Source organism: Chelonus insularis, unplaced genomic scaffold (assembly GCF_013357705.1).
Source record: "Chelonus insularis isolate UGA/USDA-ARS -01 unplaced genomic scaffold, ASM1335770v1 scaffold_362_pilon, whole genome shotgun sequence".
Taxonomy (NCBI): domain Eukaryota; kingdom Metazoa; phylum Arthropoda; class Insecta; order Hymenoptera; family Braconidae; genus Chelonus; species Chelonus insularis.
Genome location: NW_023276793.1, coordinates 177,730 through 197,274, shown reverse-complemented (window position 1 = coordinate 197,274; position 19,545 = coordinate 177,730). Strand labels below are relative to the sequence as shown.

At 30.2% G+C, this 19,545-nt stretch overlaps 2 protein-coding genes across 3 annotated transcripts; both read left to right on the top strand.

The window, feature by feature from the left end:
• The first annotated feature begins 934 nt into the window (after positions 1–934).
• On the top strand, positions 935–8,631 carry tkv (thickveins). The gene is made up of 4 exons (XM_035094305.1): positions 935–1,120; positions 6,617–7,616; positions 7,709–8,024; positions 8,165–8,631. Exons 1-4 carry the CDS (start codon positions 1,021–1,023, stop codon positions 8,291–8,293), a joined length of 1,545 nt encoding a protein of 514 aa, XP_034950196.1. The 5' UTR covers positions 935–1,020; the 3' UTR covers positions 8,294–8,631.
• Positions 8,632–10,001: 1,370 nt separating this feature from the next.
• LOC118073774 (adenosine kinase 2-like) lies at positions 10,002–19,362 on the top strand. Of its 2 annotated transcripts, XM_035094489.1 has the most exons (9): positions 10,002–10,099; positions 10,179–10,273; positions 10,880–11,041; positions 11,127–11,672; positions 11,791–12,074; positions 17,891–18,098; positions 18,248–18,523; positions 18,624–19,032; positions 19,102–19,358. In XM_035094489.1, exons 2-9 carry the CDS (start codon positions 10,262–10,264, stop codon positions 19,227–19,229), a joined length of 2,025 nt encoding a protein of 674 aa, XP_034950380.1. In that variant the 5' UTR covers positions 10,002–10,099; positions 10,179–10,261; the 3' UTR covers positions 19,230–19,358. The 2 variants fall into 2 exon arrangements, with proteins under 2 accessions (XP_034950380.1, XP_034950379.1); XM_035094488.1 differs by lacking the exons at positions 10,002–10,099; positions 10,179–10,273; positions 10,880–11,041; positions 11,127–11,672; positions 11,791–12,074 and adding an exon at positions 17,049–17,400 and having other exon boundaries at positions 19,102–19,362.
• Positions 19,363–19,545: the final 183 nt, after the last annotated feature.

Here is a 19,545-nt window from a genome sequence, read left to right as displayed (position 1 = left end):
GTAATTATTTTAAATTATCACCATAAATTTTACTTGGTAAATAAATAATTGTTTTATTAAAAAAAAAAAGAAGAGGATAGGGAAATATTAACGACTAAAGTGTCGAAGATCATCTCTATAAATACCAAGCATTATATGTGCCACTAATTATAATAATCTTGACTCGTATTATTTAATCATCCGTTTCTACAATTATATTTATATAACTTTTATTTATTTTCAATGTTTTTTAGTCCTTTCAGTGTATTGTTTATCTACATAGTGGCTATAAAAGTTTGAAGTATTTAGATATGATTGTTTATCAGAATGAAAAATTTCAATGAATGAATATTATTGGAGTTCGATAAAATGATATCAGTAGATTGATATAACATAAGAATGATGACTTATATCATGTCAATCAAATGGGATCACTAGAGTTTAGATAGATCGTAAGACAGCTATTCAGTTTGTCGCCTGTGTACAGACTCCTGATCACTTTTGATGTAGCTGGGTGTGTGGCTGCTTGGAAACAAGTATGTTGATGCAGGCAGAAAAAGACAAAGAAGGGAGATAGGCTCTTGAGCAGTCTCGAGTAGGCTCCAAGTTGCAGCCAAAGCAACTCCAAGTCGCGGCTCAGTGGCGCCTGTAGGACGCCGACTCGGTGGACTCAGTCTCCCGCCATAGGTTGCCATAGCTGACGCCCCCGACGGTCACCGATGATCGTCACATCTTACCAAATCCCACTCTTCTTCTCTCCAAGTCCCTTACGCCTTGTAAATCCTTCTCGTTCTCCCTTACTCCTGCTGAATGTATTCTCAACTGGCCTAAAGATAGTCTCACTCGTTGTGGCCGATCACTAACCGATTGTAGCCGAACGCTTCTCCCACTATCACTTTGAAGCATGGATTCCTCTCTCTTTCTCTCTCGCACTTGGATCATTTTACGAAAATACGCCAAGTCCAGCCAAGTCAATGTGGCTTGCGCCTCGACGCTCTGCTACCTACGTCACAGTCAAGTATGTGCTCTCGAGTGTAGAAAATGGCTGCTGCGCGCTCCACAAGTTCACATCAGCGCGAATTTAGTAAATACAGCCTGTTGTGGCTCAGTCTTACGGTGTTGGTTGCTAAAAGTATTGGTGGTGAGTAATTTTTGTTATTTTGTTTCATTACACAATAATAAATTATTATAATTCAATCTAATGATCATTCAGTAAACTCCAAAGATGACTGAATGGTGCTGATATTTAAATGGTATAGTACTATAGTGCCGCAGTAGTATATATACACATACACTGGAATGATTAATTAAATAAATTTAACTTATTTGTGAATTAATTGTGAAGCAGATTGATTATGTCGACCTATCAAAATTCTAACTTTTAACAATTAGAAATAAATTAGCGTAAAATAATGTCTTGAAGAATTGGTGATATTTTCTCTTTGCTCTCACTACAATCTTTCTCTGTCTCCTTACGTTATTTTGCTATGTTGTGTCGTGAGACGAAGCTTATGTTACACAGATGTCCCGGTATCAAATGTCGCACATACACATACCACGATTTGTCTTTGCCGCTTGTGACCAGACTCGCAGTCTGACACTTTTCATTTTCGTTTTATTGTTATGCTTTGCTTTTTTTTCTCTACAAAGTCTCTGAAGGAAACGTGTGAGTTTTTTTATTTTTTTAAAGTCTTCTTACAGTCTTCAGTTGCAAGCAAAAAGGTTATCTCTTTTCTCATAAGAGGAAGTGTCTCTCAAATGCAGACAGTTGTAGATCAGTTTTTCGTTTTCTTCTCAAGCTGAATTTCATCCTCTAATGTCTTCCTCTTTCCTCTAAATTTACTTTTATCTCGTCAGATGTTTCCCACAATACTCCATTTCATTAAAATGATTAAAAAACTGTGATAAATTTTTTAATTACCGATTACACTAATTGAAATATTTTATGAATGATGTATGTTATTCAATCCATTCATTATTTCTCAAATAAAAAGAGTAACCTTAAACTATCAGCAAGATTTAATTATTGCGTTTAAAATGTAAGATGTCCTCGAGAATAATTAACACAATTCCATTGGCTTTTTTCTCTTTTCTGAGTATAAATTCAATTTATGTATGTATCATCAATGTAATATCACATACAATCACAGAAATTCCTCAATGCAGCATCATCATTACAGCATCAACATTAATACAATTCTAATAAATAATATTGCTGATGATTTATAACATTTTTCCAAGTTAACATTTGTTATTTTCTTTATTATTATATGGAGCCATTTTTACGAATTCATTTTGGAATTTTTTTTGTTGTTATTACTAATAATAATAAACCTATACTTGACAATATACTTACGCTCATATGTATGTAGATAACGATATATAAATATTATTTCCTCTATATGGAATACAAAACAAGTACTACTTGGCTCCTATCCTTATAACTCTGGATCAGCAGCCAGGTGTAGTAGAACAGGGTTTACAATCTGTATATATATTTTACCTGACCTATTGTTCAGCTTTTCAATTCACTTCACGACCTGTGTGAAGTACAATAAAAGCTGCCTAACCTTCATTCCTTTTTTTTCTATTATACATATTCTCCCTTATTCTCATCTCAAGACACTATTCATAAGTTGTGAATTTTTTACGGACATTCTTTAGACTCTTTTATCAACAATGTAGACATTGAATTCTTCTTTTTTTTAATGTTTTTACATATATTCTAACAAAGAGTTTTTTATTGTATTTTCTTGGTCAGGAAAGCCGTAAAAGTTTATAAATGAAGATCTATCTGTGCAACTGCATATTTCTAATCCAAAACCAATTGTTCAGTTTGAAGAATACGAAAGTTAATTGTAAATGTTACAAAATTGATGCTAACTGAAATGATATTTCTTGGAAGTTACTTGCTCTAAACAAGGATTTATTCATTTTTTTCTGGGAAAATTTCATTCCAATTTTCTAAATAGAATGATTATTGAAAAAAAATTCCTTCCCGTGACACAGTAAATGTGAGTAATGATGTCTGAAGTACGTAATAGATAAGAAAAATGGCTCAGTGCTCGATCACAAACTATTTAACAAATATTTAGCCTGATATGTTGATTGTAAAACCGCCACGTATGTACACACATATCGTTGTATTTTTTTTCATGATGTATATATGTACATGTCATAGTATGATCGCGTGTTAAATCAAGCCTATGTAGTGTGCGGGTTTATTTAACAATGGTTGTATAGCTGCTGGCTTATATTATTGAGGAGACACGAGTATTAGCCAGAGACTGGGGAAACCCAAGAAAAGTTGTAATAATATTGAATTACTATCTATTATTATCATCATTATTGTGGAAAACAGAGGGATTATAGTAAGCCAGAACCTAAGTATCACTTGGACCTTTCTGAAAGGATCTTTCAATTATTTAAACAATAAATTTTTGTACAACGTTTGTAATTCATAGGATTAAAAATGATAACTACGATTCATACGGAAGGACTTAGGAATTAAGAAAATTCCTGCTTTTCTTTCAATTTTATGCTCAGTACACTGCTTTATATGAAGAATAGTTTTTTTTTTCAACAAAAATAGTTTATATTTGAACGACTGAAATATAATTGCATTACAGTTTTAATACATTAATGACATTTTTTATAAAATTATTTATAATTTTTCAAACGTTAAACTGATAAAAAAAAGTAAATTAAATTTGGATAATTTAAAAATACGTAATTTATTATAAATAATGAACTTTCTGTAAATCTAAAAAATTTTATCTATGGATGAATAAAAGTCAAACTCGCATTAAAAAATATTAGTAAACTGTTTAAAACTACATCCTCAGAATCCTGGAGACTTCACACGAGGTCATGAAAAAAAGAAACATCGACAAAAAGAAGAAAACGTAGAAAAAAAATGCAATCAGAAGAGAAATATCAACCTGAGCTGCACCGCTGTGGTCACACGGCATACGTGACTGCATTTCAAAATACGCGAATACTTGAAAAGACGTGTGCCCAACTCGTTCAGTCCTTACTCATCCAGAATAGCTAGTTTCTCATTTCTCGTTTCTCACAAGACTATATCTAGCTCGTACTACCGTAATTTCCCGTATAATAAGCTTAGAAAAAAACTAGTTGATAGTGCATTATTGATCACATCTCTATATAGCTGATGTAACTGGAGATCCACATAGACCCTATACAGGTGCAAGATCAACTTGAGGTTCATACTAGAGGGTCAGACTTTATCTATTTAATCATCATTACTTATCAGTTAAACACCCAATTTTCTGTCATTGATATAGATATTGAGTAAAATCTGTTTTAGGGTAAAATGGTATTACATTAAATTGTTCGATTAGGGGATAAAAAGGATACTAATTTTGTTACACGAATATGGGTACTAATTTTATACAGTTCAAAAGGGCCAAAAATGTAGGATATTGAGTTATTCATGTATAAGGGTTTATAAAAAAACAGGTGTGGGAACTTAATAGTGCAATAAATAAAAGAAAGAATGGTATAATAAAAGATGCCAAGATTGCACATGCGCAAAATAAATGAGAATCAAAGTGTGTAATAGTAGTAGCAGTAGGGAAGTAAGCTAGCGAAATTCCAGGAAAAGCTTGAAGGGTGGTTGAAATCGTGCCGACGGGTATAGATTGATCCCCTTCATGATTGTGTAGGGTTATACAGAAAGTATACAACGTGATATTGTTCCCTCAAACTACATAGATCGATTTGTTTGCTGGCGTTTATGGCGTGTAGTAATTGTAAAAAACTGAGTTGAGCCAATAATCCACTTGTTTAACTCGAGCAATCAATATTACTTTCCACATAGAAATGAAGTTAATTAGTAATGAACTATTTCGAGAATTCTATCATATGCATGATGTACTTAAATTGTATTTTTACATTACTCGATACTCCAAGTCAGCAGGACATTTCCTGTAATGCACATCTTTAAGTAGGGTCAGTAAGTACGTACACATGTGCAGTTAAGTTTTTGTCACTTTATGCTATCAGCTTGAGGACCAGACATTACATGTGTGGTGAGTCTGTTCACAGTTTAGTCTATATTGTATCAATGAATCACATTTACTGATTATTCAGAAAAAAATTGAGAGAATATTTACATTTATATACGTATACCTCCCTAATAAATAGTCATTAAAAATATTAGTAATACATTAGTTATTAATTTCTTAGTATTTTATTATTTCATAGATATTACAGATGATTAATTAATATATTTCTTACTGTTTATTGATGTCAAAATATTCTGAAAACAATACATTTTTTAAATGAAAAAAACTGCATTTTAAAAGTTGAAAACGTATTTTTTTCCATCTCTTGATATATCATGTGCTACATGCTCTCTAGCTCGAAGCAGTGATTATAGTTGTTGATAAATAAATTCCATATACATATGTATACATATATTGTTGAATAACTATCATATACAATGTACAGGAAATACAGATCATCTCCACAATACAATAAGTGACATACACGTTGCAAGCTGAATGAGAATAAAGTAGAGAAAAAGAGAAAGAAAATGAAATAATATGTAGGGAAGGTAAAGGAGACAGAGTTTTCTGAACTCGGCGCACCCTTTTCTCTCTTTTTTTCTCTACTCATAGTGGTATTACTTCGTAGGCCGAGATGGTCGTCCGCCCACACGACATACACATATCTTGCCAGCCAACAATCTCGCTTATTTTCGCTTATTCTCACTTATTCTCGCACAACTATACTCACCCAGTGTGTAGACTACAATTAACATGTCGATCGTTTATTTATTTCTCAACGAAACATTTATTTTCTTTGTCTATTGTTGATCTGCTTCAGTCATTCTGTGTATATATATATCTTTTAATGTCATTTATTCAAATTTGCAATTATCTCAACTTCATTATTTTTATTTATCAATAAATAATAGAAAAAAGACATGGCAATTCAATTATCATTCAATGTAAATAAAAAATATTTAGTTCAATTGCATTCTTTGTTAGTTTAAATTTATATGTATTCTAAATTCCTCGGTGCTACATATAGAATCCGAAAAGTCTTGCCTTCGTGCTGTCTACTCGGCGTGTCAATGTACACAGAAATGACTCGAGTATTTCAAAGTAAACCTATATATCTAGCTAACATTCAACTATGCAATTTCATTTTTTGTCTACAAGACTAACAACAAAAAATATAGCAACCTTTATGTCTAGTATTTATCAATAAACGGTTTTTTACTAAATTGAATTCGTAACTTGGTATAGATGTAAAGTGAAATATATCTACATAAGAGACAGGTTTATCATGTTCTGGTGAAAGTACGGATAATTTTGCATTTAATTGCGATAAGAAAAATACCGTAAAAGGTCGATCTGTTCCTCCTACATCCGTGCCCGAGGCAAGGACGTATCTTTTTTTAGACCATGTTTCTTGGTGGTAGATGATATGGTATGTAGTAGTTTACAAGACACGTGCCCATAGTCTGGTAATGCTTTTTTTTAATCAATTTTCAACAAGAATGTAATCTACGAAAGCAATAAACTTCTTATACATTTCAACACAGTACTTTAATGAAAATACTTTTTTATGGATGAATAAATGATTGACTTTTGTATGTTTTCAGTGGTCGGAATAACATGTTACTGCGACGGCCATTGCCCAGATGATCGACAGAATGGTACATGTGAAGGAAAACCTGGAAGTCATTGCTTTAGTGCCGTAGAAGAAGTGTGGGATCGAGAATTAGGTGAATACGTGCCGGAGTTTTCATTTGGATGTTTACCACCAGATGAGCAAGGTTTTATGCAATGTCAAGGAACGGCTGTACCACATCTCCGCAGTAAAAGTATTCTTTGCTGCAATAAAACTAATCTCTGTAACAAGGATATTTATCCAGAATATACTCCAAGACCAACATCTCCACCAGATCCAATATCTTTAGCGTCGGGTGCTCCTTTAATTATTTTAGCAGCTTCACTATCAGTTTGTTTGATAGTATTTTGTATTACTATGGTTATTATCTACAGAAGATACCGGAAGAAAGAACGCGGACCTTATTTAGTGCCTTCTCAAGGAACTTTGAAGGATTTAATTGATCAAAGTTCAGGTTCAGGTTCTGGTTTGCCTCTTTTAGTGCAAAGAACTATTGCTAAACAACTAGCATTGTGCCAATGTGTTGGTAGAGGAAGATATGGTGATGTATGGCTTGCACGTTGGCGAGGAGAAAAGGTCGCAGTTAAAGTGTTTTTCACGTTAGAAGAAGCATCTTGGTTTCGAGAAACTGAGATATATCAAACTGTGTTAATGAGACATGACAATATCCTTGGATTCATCGCTGCTGACATCAAGGGAACCGGTTCTTGGACCCAAATGCTTCTCATCACTGATTACCATGAGAGAGGATCTCTCCATGATTATCTTCAAACAACTGTGCTTGACCATTCAAGTCTTTTTACAATATGTCTATCGATAGCTTCTGGAATTGCTCATCTTCATACGGAAATTTTCGGTACTCGAGGAAAGCCTGCAATAGCACATCGAGACATCAAAAGCAAAAATATTTTAGTTAAGAAGAATGGAGAATGTGTGATTGCGGACTTTGGTCTGGCAGTTAGATTTATAAGGTAAGATAAGATATCTTGATTATTTCAAATGAAAAATATTTAAGTAGTATACGATAATTTTTACTGATATCATGTTTATTTTTAAAAAACAGTGAAAGTGGTGAAATTGACATTGCACCTAATACCAGAGTGGGTACAAGAAGATATATGGCACCTGAAGTTTTGGATGAAAGCCTAAATACATCATCTTTTGATGCTTTTAAAATGGCAGATATGTATTCAGTTGGTTTAGTACTTTGGGAAGTTTGTAGAAGATGTATAACTGGTGGAAAAGTGACTACTGCTGAACCATATGCTTTACCCTACCACGATGTTGTGCCAAGTGATCCAGATTTTGAGGACATGAGGCTCGCTGTTTGTATCAAAAGACTTAGGCCAGTTATACCAGCACGATGGGACCTTGATCCAGTAAGTTATCTTTTATTTTTGTTCGAAAATTTTACGTATTTTTTTATTATTCTACATCAGACATAAAAATTGAAAGTTCAGACGAGCTTAATTATTTATTGATTATTAAATATTAATTTTTAAATTTTTAATTGTTTCAGGTCCTTTCAGCGCTAAGCAAAGTTATGGTTGAGTGTTGGCATGGTAATCCAGCCGTCCGATTAACTGCCCTCAGGGTGAAAAAAACTTTGTCTAAATTACACATCGATAATGCCATCAAGATAGTATAAGTTTTCTTTAATTACTCAAACAAACGTTGTAAATAGTTGTTCAAATAATGACAAGGCAATTTATTATTATTATTTTTTTTAAATACGATTTATACATCGTAAGATATAAATAGTATCTTTTGTACATATATATTTCCTTTGAGATGTATATAAAATTAATGACAGACTGCAGCCAGAAGAAGACTGAGGTTACACTAAATAAAAAGAAAAAGGGTGAAAAACATTTTTAAAATCTAAATAAGTATGTGAATGAAGTAAATAACAAATATTTCAGTAAATATTAAAATGTCATGAATGTGTAAAGTATGCGTTATTAATAAATAGATTTTTGAATGTGAGTGATAAATTACTCTTTTTGTAAATATAAAATAATTGATTAACTTTGATATTTCGTTATATTATTTCTGTTTATGAACATTTTTTTTAATTGTAAGAAAAAGATTAAAGTTAGAAACTGTTTATTTTATAGAAGGATATCAGCACTAACTAAAATTTATTCTATTTTTTTATTTTATGTTGTGCTGCTATCACTTCCAATATTACATTATAAATAATATTGATTATAAATAATTATTAATACGATAATGATAAAAATAAGTGATGATGTACATGAGTGCCTAGTTTAAACATTAAAATTGCCATTATAACAAATTTTTCAAACAAAAGTTGAAATTTTGTACATTGTTAATTAATTATGTAGAAATATTTTATTTTAATTATTGTCATTATTATAGTAATGATTATTTCAAAATACTACTCTTGTCGGGTAATAATCAATGATTGCAAGATACTCATTGATTTACAACTATTTACTTGTACAGTATAATTGCTGCCCAAACTGTGAATTTTTTGGAGTTCATTTCTCATTAAGTTCATGGTTACCATAGTACAAGATATACATTGTAATATTTTCTGTTATTTGTACAAACCGAAGCTGATTAAAAACCTTTTTTTTCTCAAATGAAACAGAAGTAATTAAATTTCGTATTAATAAAAATAGAGTTATAATTATTTGAAAAATATAATTTTCGATTCGATGTGATTTGATGATGATTGATGACGAAAAATGTCGAGTCTTATATCACATTGTTACAATTAAATTATTCTATTTTCGCTCATAAGTATCATATACTTGTTGGCCATTGTTATTTAATGTGTATTATATTTTTTACAATAATTTTTCATACGTTTATTAATCGCAAATATTATCGTTCATGTTATGAATAGATCTTAAATCTTCGGCGTTTATAATACATCAAATTAAAAATTCTAGAATTTATAATATTTTTAATGTACATTAAAAAATTTATCTTAACTTTTCAAAATAGTTGTAATTTTTTTTAAATTTTATAGAATTTTAGTTCCTCAATAAAATAATTAAAATAGTTCTGACAAACACAATAAATACGAAGTTTTATTGAATCAAATCACTATACATTCACATTTCCCATTTTGAATTATAATCAATGCTTTATAAGTGCCTAGTCTTTTTTACAAATATACATCTTTTTTTTTTTAATTATTAAGAATTTTATAAATAATCTATGTAACTATTTACACACAGTTTATTATATGTTGTTAAAATAAATTCAAATAAAGAATTCAATATAAGCGTTCCAACTTACAGTCGGTAATAATTACCAATATATTATAGATGGAGTTACTAGCCATTGTCTGTGAGCCCCGGCAGACGACGCGGTTCCCGGTGTGTGCGAAACAACCAGTTCAAGCCGCCATTTTACTTCTTGTAGCGCGTGTATCACGTCGTGCAATTGATTGTGTAGTTTTACCTTTACGACTAATTCGGTAAGTTAAATAATAACAATTTAATATAATATTTTTTATAATTATGCCAATTAATATATTCATAATCGAAATTATTTAGAAAACTGATTACGTAAGTTTCGTGGGGAATTAGCCTCAACTAACAACTTTTGAGACACGCCATTATTCGTTTGCCGCGTCGTCATGACAAAAATTGTACGTCCTTGTGAAGTTTTTAAGTATATAACATTTTATTTCCGTTTATTTATACATCATCAATCAGCATCCATTTTCTTTCGTTTATTACTTTATTAATTAAAATAAAAAATAGATATTCTATCAATAATATTCATTTTATAATCAATTCGCTTCGTGTGTTAAACTTTAATTGATTCTAAAGTCATGTTATTTGAATTGTATGTGTGTGTTTGTAAATCGAAATCAAATGAATTTTTTACGTGCATTAATGCTACAAATGATCTAAAAAATATCTATCAATTGTTATTAGATTTTTATAGTTAGAAATCCCTGGAATGAGAAGAATTATAAATACGATCAATTTTCGTTTGAGAGAGAAAATGGCGGACGGGTGTTAAGTTATAACTTGTGAATGCGGGCGAAAGAGAAAGGAGGGATTGTGATGTTATATTAGAGTAGGGGAAAATTACGACGGCACCATTCTATCATTTTTCTCCTCGATTTGTGTGTAATCGTCATTCATATGCTTGAAAAAAGAATTGTATCACTGCTTTTAATAACCTACATTTTATTGATGAAAACCCTTGAATAAACAAACATTTTTGTATACTAATTGTTTTATAGACTGGAAAACGAGGCAAAATGCCAGGTTTTAGCAGCGTAGGCACTTTCAAGATATTCATCGGTAATCTTACTGATAAAACTTCTAATTCTGATATAAAGCCATTATTTGAAAAATATGGAAAAGTTGTGGAGTGTGATGTAGTCAAGAACTATGGTTTTGTGGTAAGCAATAATTTTTGTTTTTTATATTTAAAATTTATGTTAATCGATCATAGAAAATGAAAAATATTTCTAAATATCTACTTAGCATATGGAAAATGAAGAAGCAGGTAGAAATGCTATACAGAATTTAAATGGAACTCCAGTACATGGGCAGCCAATAAAGTGCGAAGCAGCCAAGAGCCGCAAAGGCCCAAATACACCAACAACCAAGATCTTTGTTGGTAATCTGACAGACAATACTAAAGCCCCACAAGTGCGAGAACTTTTTGCCAAATACGGTACGGTAGTTGAATGTGATATCGTACGTAACTATGGTTTCGTCCATCTTGAAGCATCGGGTGATGTTAATGATGCAATTAAGGAGTTAAATGGACAAATAGTTGATGGTCAACCGATGAAAGTACAAATATCTACCAGTCGAGTAAGACAAAGGCCAGGAATGGGCGATCCAGAACAATGTTACAGATGTGGACGTGGTGGACATTGGTCCAAAGAATGTCCCAAAGGTGGAATGGGCGGAGGTCCAGATAGAAATGGATTTAGAGACAGAATGTTCGGTCGTGATCCATATCCACCTCCACCCCCTCCACCATTCTTACGAGATCGATTAATGGGAGGTCGTGGTTTTGGGGTAATTAATTATTCGTAATAATACTTTCCATTAAAGTGAAAAATCAAATATTGAATGTTTCAATATTAAATATTGAAGTTATGGATGAATTAACAGTATTTTCCCTTATAATTATTAGGAGTATGATAGCTATTACGACAGAAGAGGTTTTGATGATACTAGAGACCTTTATGAGAGGAGGTTCACAGGAATGGCTGGACCTCGTGACATGGATAGTACCATGTTAGGACGAGATTTTCCACCGATGTCAATGCCACCACTACCAGCCAGACGTGATCCAATGCCTCCAATGCCTGCTTTAGGTATGGGAACCATGCGGGATAGTGGTTTCTCTCGTGGCAATGATTACGGAATGTTTAGCAGACGATCACCACCTCCAAGTGGTAATAATGGACGATTCAGGTAAGTTGACATCCACACAAATCATAATATACCACATAATATTTTTTTATATTAATATATAAATCTATAATCAAGCGGCACTGTGAAAAATTTCTATAACTCTTATTCAAATTCTTGATCTCGCGACCGTAAATTTGTCTCAGGATCTACTTATGCTGAGAATTGAAACATTTAAACAAACGTGCGAATTGGGATTCGGTGATTTTTCGCCGTAATTATTTTCTTTTCTTCTAGACTATATAATAATTATGTCAATAGTCAAAGGATAAATTAATAATTCATGTGTTCATATAACAAAATCTTTCCTTCATACTTAATTTGTCTCCATTCAGTGATTAAAATTTGACGTTGATCCTCTTGTCAAAAAGTTAGATCATTTTCAGGATTGTCTTTGGGAGCCGCGTCAAAATTTATGTAAGATTTCTTCTGTTGACAATAATTTGTATTTTGACTAATCAAAAATCCGAAATTTAATTAACAACAATTTCGATCTCCTATGTCTAGTCTCTTGTAATCAATCATCTCCCTAGACACTTCTGTACACTACACATTTCAATGCACCTCAGCCTGTTTATTAAGTTTGTTGTTGATGAATGCAGAAAACCCTAGAGAATACCAATTACTTCAAAAGTCAATATATTGCATATAAACTAAAACTTGAAAGTTTTTTTATACTATAATTTGGCCTTAAAAAAGTTCATTAACATTTTTATCCTAATTATGATTATAACACAACATAAAAATTAGATCCCTTTACTATAAAATATAATAACATGATTGTTGCTAAATAATTCTTCAATGTTTATGGCTCAAGTAAATCAACTGGTACTCTAGGGTCGTCTTAAATACACATAATTGCTCTCTTAATTCGGTGTCTCATTCGCACTCATCTTAATTCTACAAAAGGTTTCTTTCAATTCAACTTACCTTTATTTAAATTAAGGCCATCACTAAAATTAATGCAACGAAAGAAATGAGTATCCAAGTATAAATTAAGTATTGGATAGTGATCTCTTAGAATCTTACAGAAGAAAATAATTAAAAAAAATATAAAGTACATATTTCCGCGAATTCAGGCACCGGATAAGGGAATAAAGTGAATGGCACAAAATATTAGAAAAAATCAGATAGATTCGATTATTTATTGTGACGCTGTTATAGTAGAGGCATGTACGAGGACTTCAGCCGAGATTCGTTTGAGGAACGTAGGTAAGTGAACATGTTCAAGTTGTGCCAAAATCCTTTTTTTTTACATTAAATATTTTATTATTAGTAGTAGTATTACTATTTACATTAAGTATAATAATAATAATAAATGAAATAATAATATTAATCCCCGTTTCCCTATTCGTCAGGCGAATTAGTAAATTCAATTAATTTATTCTCCTTTCTCTCAACTTTTCTCAACGTCGCGTTTTCTCGGTGCCGCTTAATCATTATTATTATTATTATATGTCAATAATAAATAACAGTATTCATCAAAATTTAATATTCTTTGCATGACTATTTAACATTACTTTTTTATATATTTGTATAATATATTTACATATCAACATATAAGATAGTCCGACGTCGAGAAGAGTCGACTTTCCTGTTATTTATTCCTATTTGTTTTTTTTGTTTAATTTTAAAGATATTCTAGTCAATATTTATATATACATATTTTTTTAATGATTTTTTTTATAACATCATCTTCGAATATATAATTTTTGTTTTTTAAAGTATGTATAAAAATAATTTACATTTATTCATATATAATTGTTTTTTCAATGAAATAATCCTTTTTCGCTTGTAGAAAAAAAATATTTTTGTAAAAAAAATCATTTATATTTTAGGTATATTGATATAAAAGATTTATTTTTCTAATTCGTTAAATAATGAAAATATTTAAGATATTTTTACAATAAATTTATTAATAATTAGAATAAAAATAAGATATAGTAATAAATAGAAAAAAAAATTAAAATTGAGCCATTAGATTGGCGAGTAAGTGATTATCGTGATAATAATATGTATTATAATAACATCGTCTGAATATAACCTGTTTTTCGTTAGCAGACCGGGCATACGTGGACCATCGCCGTCGCGCCGGTTCGCACCATACTAAACCCCGTCGCGTCGTGATCGAATGACCGGGGATGATCGGTGATGCTCGGTCTACTACGTCCGGTCGTCGCCGTCGGTCTGTGTCTTTCAGTTCGAGTCATCTGTCCGATCGTCGTCGTCTTCGTCGTCGTCTTGGTTGTCACTTGGTCGCTGTCATCCGCCCGCCCGCACGTCGCTTGCAGGAAGCCCTCGGGGTCCCGGGATGAACGAGAGAATACACACACATACACACTGTTGTTGGCCGTCGTCTGTCGATCTACACGCGCGAAGATCGCATATTCAAAGAAATCATATGAAAATATCAATAAGTTAACAATGATTGATTATCATTATTTATTTCTGGAAGACAGACCTACTAGGATATATAAATATATATATATATTAATAAATGATATTAATATTAATAAATAATAATAATATTACATAATAAATATATGTATATGAACAAGTGCCGTTGGTATGCTACATTGGATAATGAAAAATAATAAGTGCGTGTAATCACAGATTAAACAGCTCATGAGAGACTGCTAATGACGATTGAGTGGTAATAGAACAACCAAAAAATATACTAATGTTATCTAATATTCCAAATTAAATAGTTCTTCTCGTGTTTAAATCTGTTTTTCTCATTTTAATAACAATTTTTGTGAGTCTAAGATAACGTGTCGACTACCGGGATTGAATATAAGATGAATCAATAACGAAAAATATGATGAAATTATTTATTTTAAAACTAATGAAGACTTTAAAGATAACTGATCCGTTAATAACGAAAAATATCATTTGTCGTCCAATATTTATACATACATAAATTGAATGTCAAATTAAGTGTTAATTGACTTTTTTGAATAAAAGAATACCGGTTGTCTCTCGTTATCACGACAAATATTAATGTCGATTACATCATATATGAATATTAATGATAAGAAGGATATTGATAATATCTATATAACAAAAATAATTCATTTTAGACGTGATAACTTAGCTTTTTACAAATTATCGTTCCAAAAAAAATTAATTCAAGCACTTTGGGCCTTTGTATACTTTGGATCAGAATTATTGCATGCATGTGAATTGAGATATTTTTTTGTGAATTATAAACAATGAAATAATGAGAAGGAAAAATGTAAATGTGTAACCCATGTAAAATGTAATCCTCGATTGTAACGGAAGAACGCGTGGTAGGCCCAAAGATGCTAATAAATGATAACATTACATGAATAATGAAATGATTATTTTAAAGAATACAAAGTTTAAAAATCCTGATGAAAATAAAATACCGATCGACTGAAAGTAAAAATAATTCCGAAGATTTTCGGTGATTCGATTGAGCAAATTTTCGAAATTTATTAAAAAAAAAAAATAAACAATATGAACAAAAAAATTTCGAATAATTAAATTCTACTGATAAGAATAATTATTATTACTAATTACTAATTATAAATAATAATATACGATACATGGTAGATTTACTATGAATTTAATCCTTTTTATTAAGCGAGTAGACTAATTATTCGATGAAAAGAAAGACAACAATTAACTAAGTAATGTAAAAATTGAATATAATTATTAAGTCGATTTAAATTAAAACACATCATTAATCAATACAGGAAATAAAATTTGTTCATTTGTAATTGATATGAACCTGTTAGCAGAAATTTATTTTAATATACCAATCAAAATGATACTTTGTTAAATTAATTACTTTTTCATTTGTACGTTATCCTTTCCTTTGATTATTTTTGCATACCGACTGTTCATATAAATATAAATAGATATTAGTATAAAAACCCTACAATACTTTTTATTTCTTCATTAACGTTTAATTGATTTTCTTTCGTGTTTAACGTCTCTGTCAAAACATGTATTATTATATATAAATCAAATGTAATTGTAAAATATCGAAAAAACAATTAAAAAATTATGCGTGCTTTTTTTCTAATTAACGTTTTTCAGAGCTAATGACTTAATAAATTAACTAAATATATCTCAAGTAGACCTTTGTTCCTGCATCCTTTCAGCCAGCACCTCTTTGACCTTTGCAGCAAACCCTACTGGTCCATTGAAACAAAAACATACTAAACATTATTGATAGTTAATAAAATAATAGACATTTAACTAAAATTATCATATTCTTGTAGGAAGTTCTGTAAGTAAATTAAGTTTAATTACAAGGATATGAGATTAATAAGTTAAATAATATTATTATTACGCAATAGTGTTTAGTGTGTAACAAAATTTAAGAAGAAAATGAAGAAGAAATCTCGCAGATTGTTGATGACTGTGCAACTCGAACAATCGGGCACGCTTCGCTGGCTTCCTGCGTCGTACGTGTCGCGTCCCGCGCTCGTTCGCGATTCGCGCAGACGCGTACACTCGATTCTAATTTCGCAACATCCATCTCCATAACCTTTGAAAAATTTTCCATCCAAAAATCAATTGTATACATCCCATCATTTTTATCACATCCCAGCTTGCAGTATTTTTATGTTTATAATTATTCTACAATATTGTCAAACTATTTATATCTAAATGTAAAATAAGTCAAAAATGTATACTAATGTTTTTAAATATTTTTATGATTTCTCTGAATACAAATAAAATAAAATCATGAATATTGGAGTTTTCATTGTTACTACAATAAGTTCTTTTATGCCATGCTTTATTATTTAATTTTTATTTTTAAATAATTCGTATTTTTAAGGTAACATCAACTAAAAGTTCAACTACATTTTAAGAGGTCAAATGTTTATCTATTATGAAGTATAACTTATCAACAAGATAAAAACAAGTTAAATATTCAAATTATAATGTCAAAAGAATAAATAATTCTGAGGGTAAAGGTATTCTTGAAGTGAATGTTATTCTATTTGCTGTAGGTTTAAGGATGATATATTCTAAAAACAAATTTACATTAGTGAAGCATAGATGAAGCATTTTAATCCTTTTGTTGTCTGTAATTGTAATTGGTTGACATAGTCTTCATTACTATCATTACTTTACAACGATAAATATATACAATATTACTACTAACTTAAGTAATGTGAGTGTAGGACGTAATTACATCGTAGATACTCACATGTTTAGTTCCATGGTTTCAACAGTTTCAATAGCTATTTGAAACTCCACTTTGCTGTTGGTTGTTTAATTCTTTGGATTCAATATTTATCAAGATTGTATTATTACAAAGAAAATAAGGAATAATGGCTGATACAATATGGTATTATTTTTTATTTCATTAATTAAAAATAATTTAAAAATATAATTATTAAGTTTAATATTTAGTCGTTTAAGTACCAAACATATATGTATAGCTAACCTCAAAAATAAAAAACTAGAGTCTACTACTATATTTTTACAAATATATTAATATAATATTATATAATTCTTTAAAGTTATTTACAGCTTGATAATGAATATAAATTTTAAGAGAAACAGAAAATTAATATGTTAAAAAAAGATGGATAATGTAAGTAATTCATTCATTTGAGGTTACAATAGACCGGTTTACCTGCTAGCATGGAAAATATATAGTTATCTGATGATAACCTTGAGTGATAAATATTAACATGTGTGTAATTAGCAATGTAGAGCTTAATAATTAATTAATGTTAATAATTAAATATAAGTTGCTGGTAGTCAAATGAAAGAAATTATAGTGATTAATTAAATTAAAAATAAATGAAGTATGCTAGAATTTGTGTTTTTAGTGAAGGTATGATTATTGGCTTGGGAAATCCACTTTTGGATATATCAGCTACAGTGAATGAAGATTTTTTGAAAAAATACGGTCTAAAAGCTAATGATGCTATATTAGCTGATGAACGTCATAAATCACTTTATGATGAATTAATTGAGCAATATAAAGCTGACTTTATAGCTGGTGGAGCTGTACAAAATACTATGAGAGTTGCTCAAGTAAGCCTTATCTTATTTATTAACGCAATAAACAGAAATTAATATTCACTCTCATTACATGATAATTAAATTTTCCATAAAGATAAAATAGGGTCTATCAATAAGTATACAAAATTATTACATAAATTGATTGTAAATTTTTTTAATAGTGGTTTTTAGAAAAACCTCACGTCGCCACATTTATGGGGTGTGTTGGCAAAGACAAATACTCCAAAATTCTTGAAGAAAAAGCAAGAGTTAGTGGAGTAAATGTAAAATATCAATATCATGATACAGAACCAACAGGTACTTGTGCTGTTTTAATCACTGGGAAAAATAGATCTCTTTGTGCTAATTTAGCTGCAGCTAATTGTTTCTCGCCTATGCATATAAAAAAACCAGAAAACCATAAATTTTTAGACAATGCTCAATACATCTACATTTCTGTAAGTTTTCTGATAATCAATTTACGTGATTATTGGTAAAATTTTATTTTCTGTAAAAAGTTCTTGACAAACAACAAGATTGAAAATTCTTTGCTTGTAGGGTTTTTTCTTAACAGTCAGTCCAGAAACAGTACAAGAGGTGGCTAATCATGCTCATGTTAATAATAAAACATTTATGATGAATCTTAGTGCACCATTTATATGTGAATTTTATAAAGAATCATTAATGGCAGCATATCCATATGTCGATATTATTTTTGGTAATGAAACAGAGGCTGAAACTTTTTCAAAAGTTAATAATTTTGGTACAACTGATAAAAAAGAGATAGCATTAAAAATGGCTAAAATGAAAAAAGTAAATGAAAAAAGAAAACGAATTGTGATAATAACACAAGGTTCTGATCCTGTTATTCTTGCAAAAGATGACACTGTTATAGAATTTCCTGCAACATGTTTACCTGAGGAAAAAATAGTTGATACTAATGGTGCTGGAGATGCTTTTGTAGGAGGTAAAGATATAAATATTTACAGTTCAGAAAATTTATAAAAAGTAATTATGATAAATATTTTTATAACAGGATTTATTGCACAATATGTACGAGGAGAAAGCATTGAAAATAGCATTAAATGCGGAATTTGGGCTGCTACGGTAATTGTACAAAGATCTGGATGTACTTACGAAGGAAAGCCAGATTTTGGTATTTGATACAACGTTTTGAAATTAAAAATTATACGAAATTGTACTTACAAAATTAACACATTGCCATCATCATTGATAGTTAATCACATGAGGTTTATTGAAAAAGAACAAAATAAATAAAATTTGCAATTTATCCAAATGATAGTTTTTAATGTACGATTATTGTCATTTTGGAAAAGTTATCTGTTTAGATTTTGTATTGGTATTACGTAATAGTAAAAAGAATTTTTTTTCAATACATTCGAAACAGAAGATGTTTTAAAGTATTATTTATGTAAATTTCTACATTTTTTGGATTATAAAAATATTTAGTCTAACCCTA

What these genes read in the sequence shown, in the direction of transcription:
- LOC118073774 (XM_035094489.1), top strand. An exon ending in GGTAATAATGGACGATTCAG is followed by an intron (nt 12,075 to 17,890) that starts GTAAGTTGACAT and finishes TTGTGTTTTTAG; the next exon opens with TGAAGGTATGATTATTGGCT. An exon ending in ATACTATGAGAGTTGCTCAA is followed by an intron (nt 18,099 to 18,247) that starts GTAAGCCTTATC and finishes TTTTTTTAATAG; the next exon opens with TGGTTTTTAGAAAAACCTCA.
- tkv (XM_035094305.1), top strand. Translation starts at nt 1,021, where the DNA reads ATGGCTGCTGCGCGCTCCACAAGTTCACATCAGCGCGAATTTAGTAAA. An exon ending in GGTTGCTAAAAGTATTGGTG is followed by an intron (nt 1,121 to 6,616) that starts GTGAGTAATTTT and finishes GTATGTTTTCAG; the next exon opens with TGGTCGGAATAACATGTTAC. An exon ending in CACGATGGGACCTTGATCCA is followed by an intron (nt 8,025 to 8,164) that starts GTAAGTTATCTT and finishes TAATTGTTTCAG; the next exon opens with GTCCTTTCAGCGCTAAGCAA.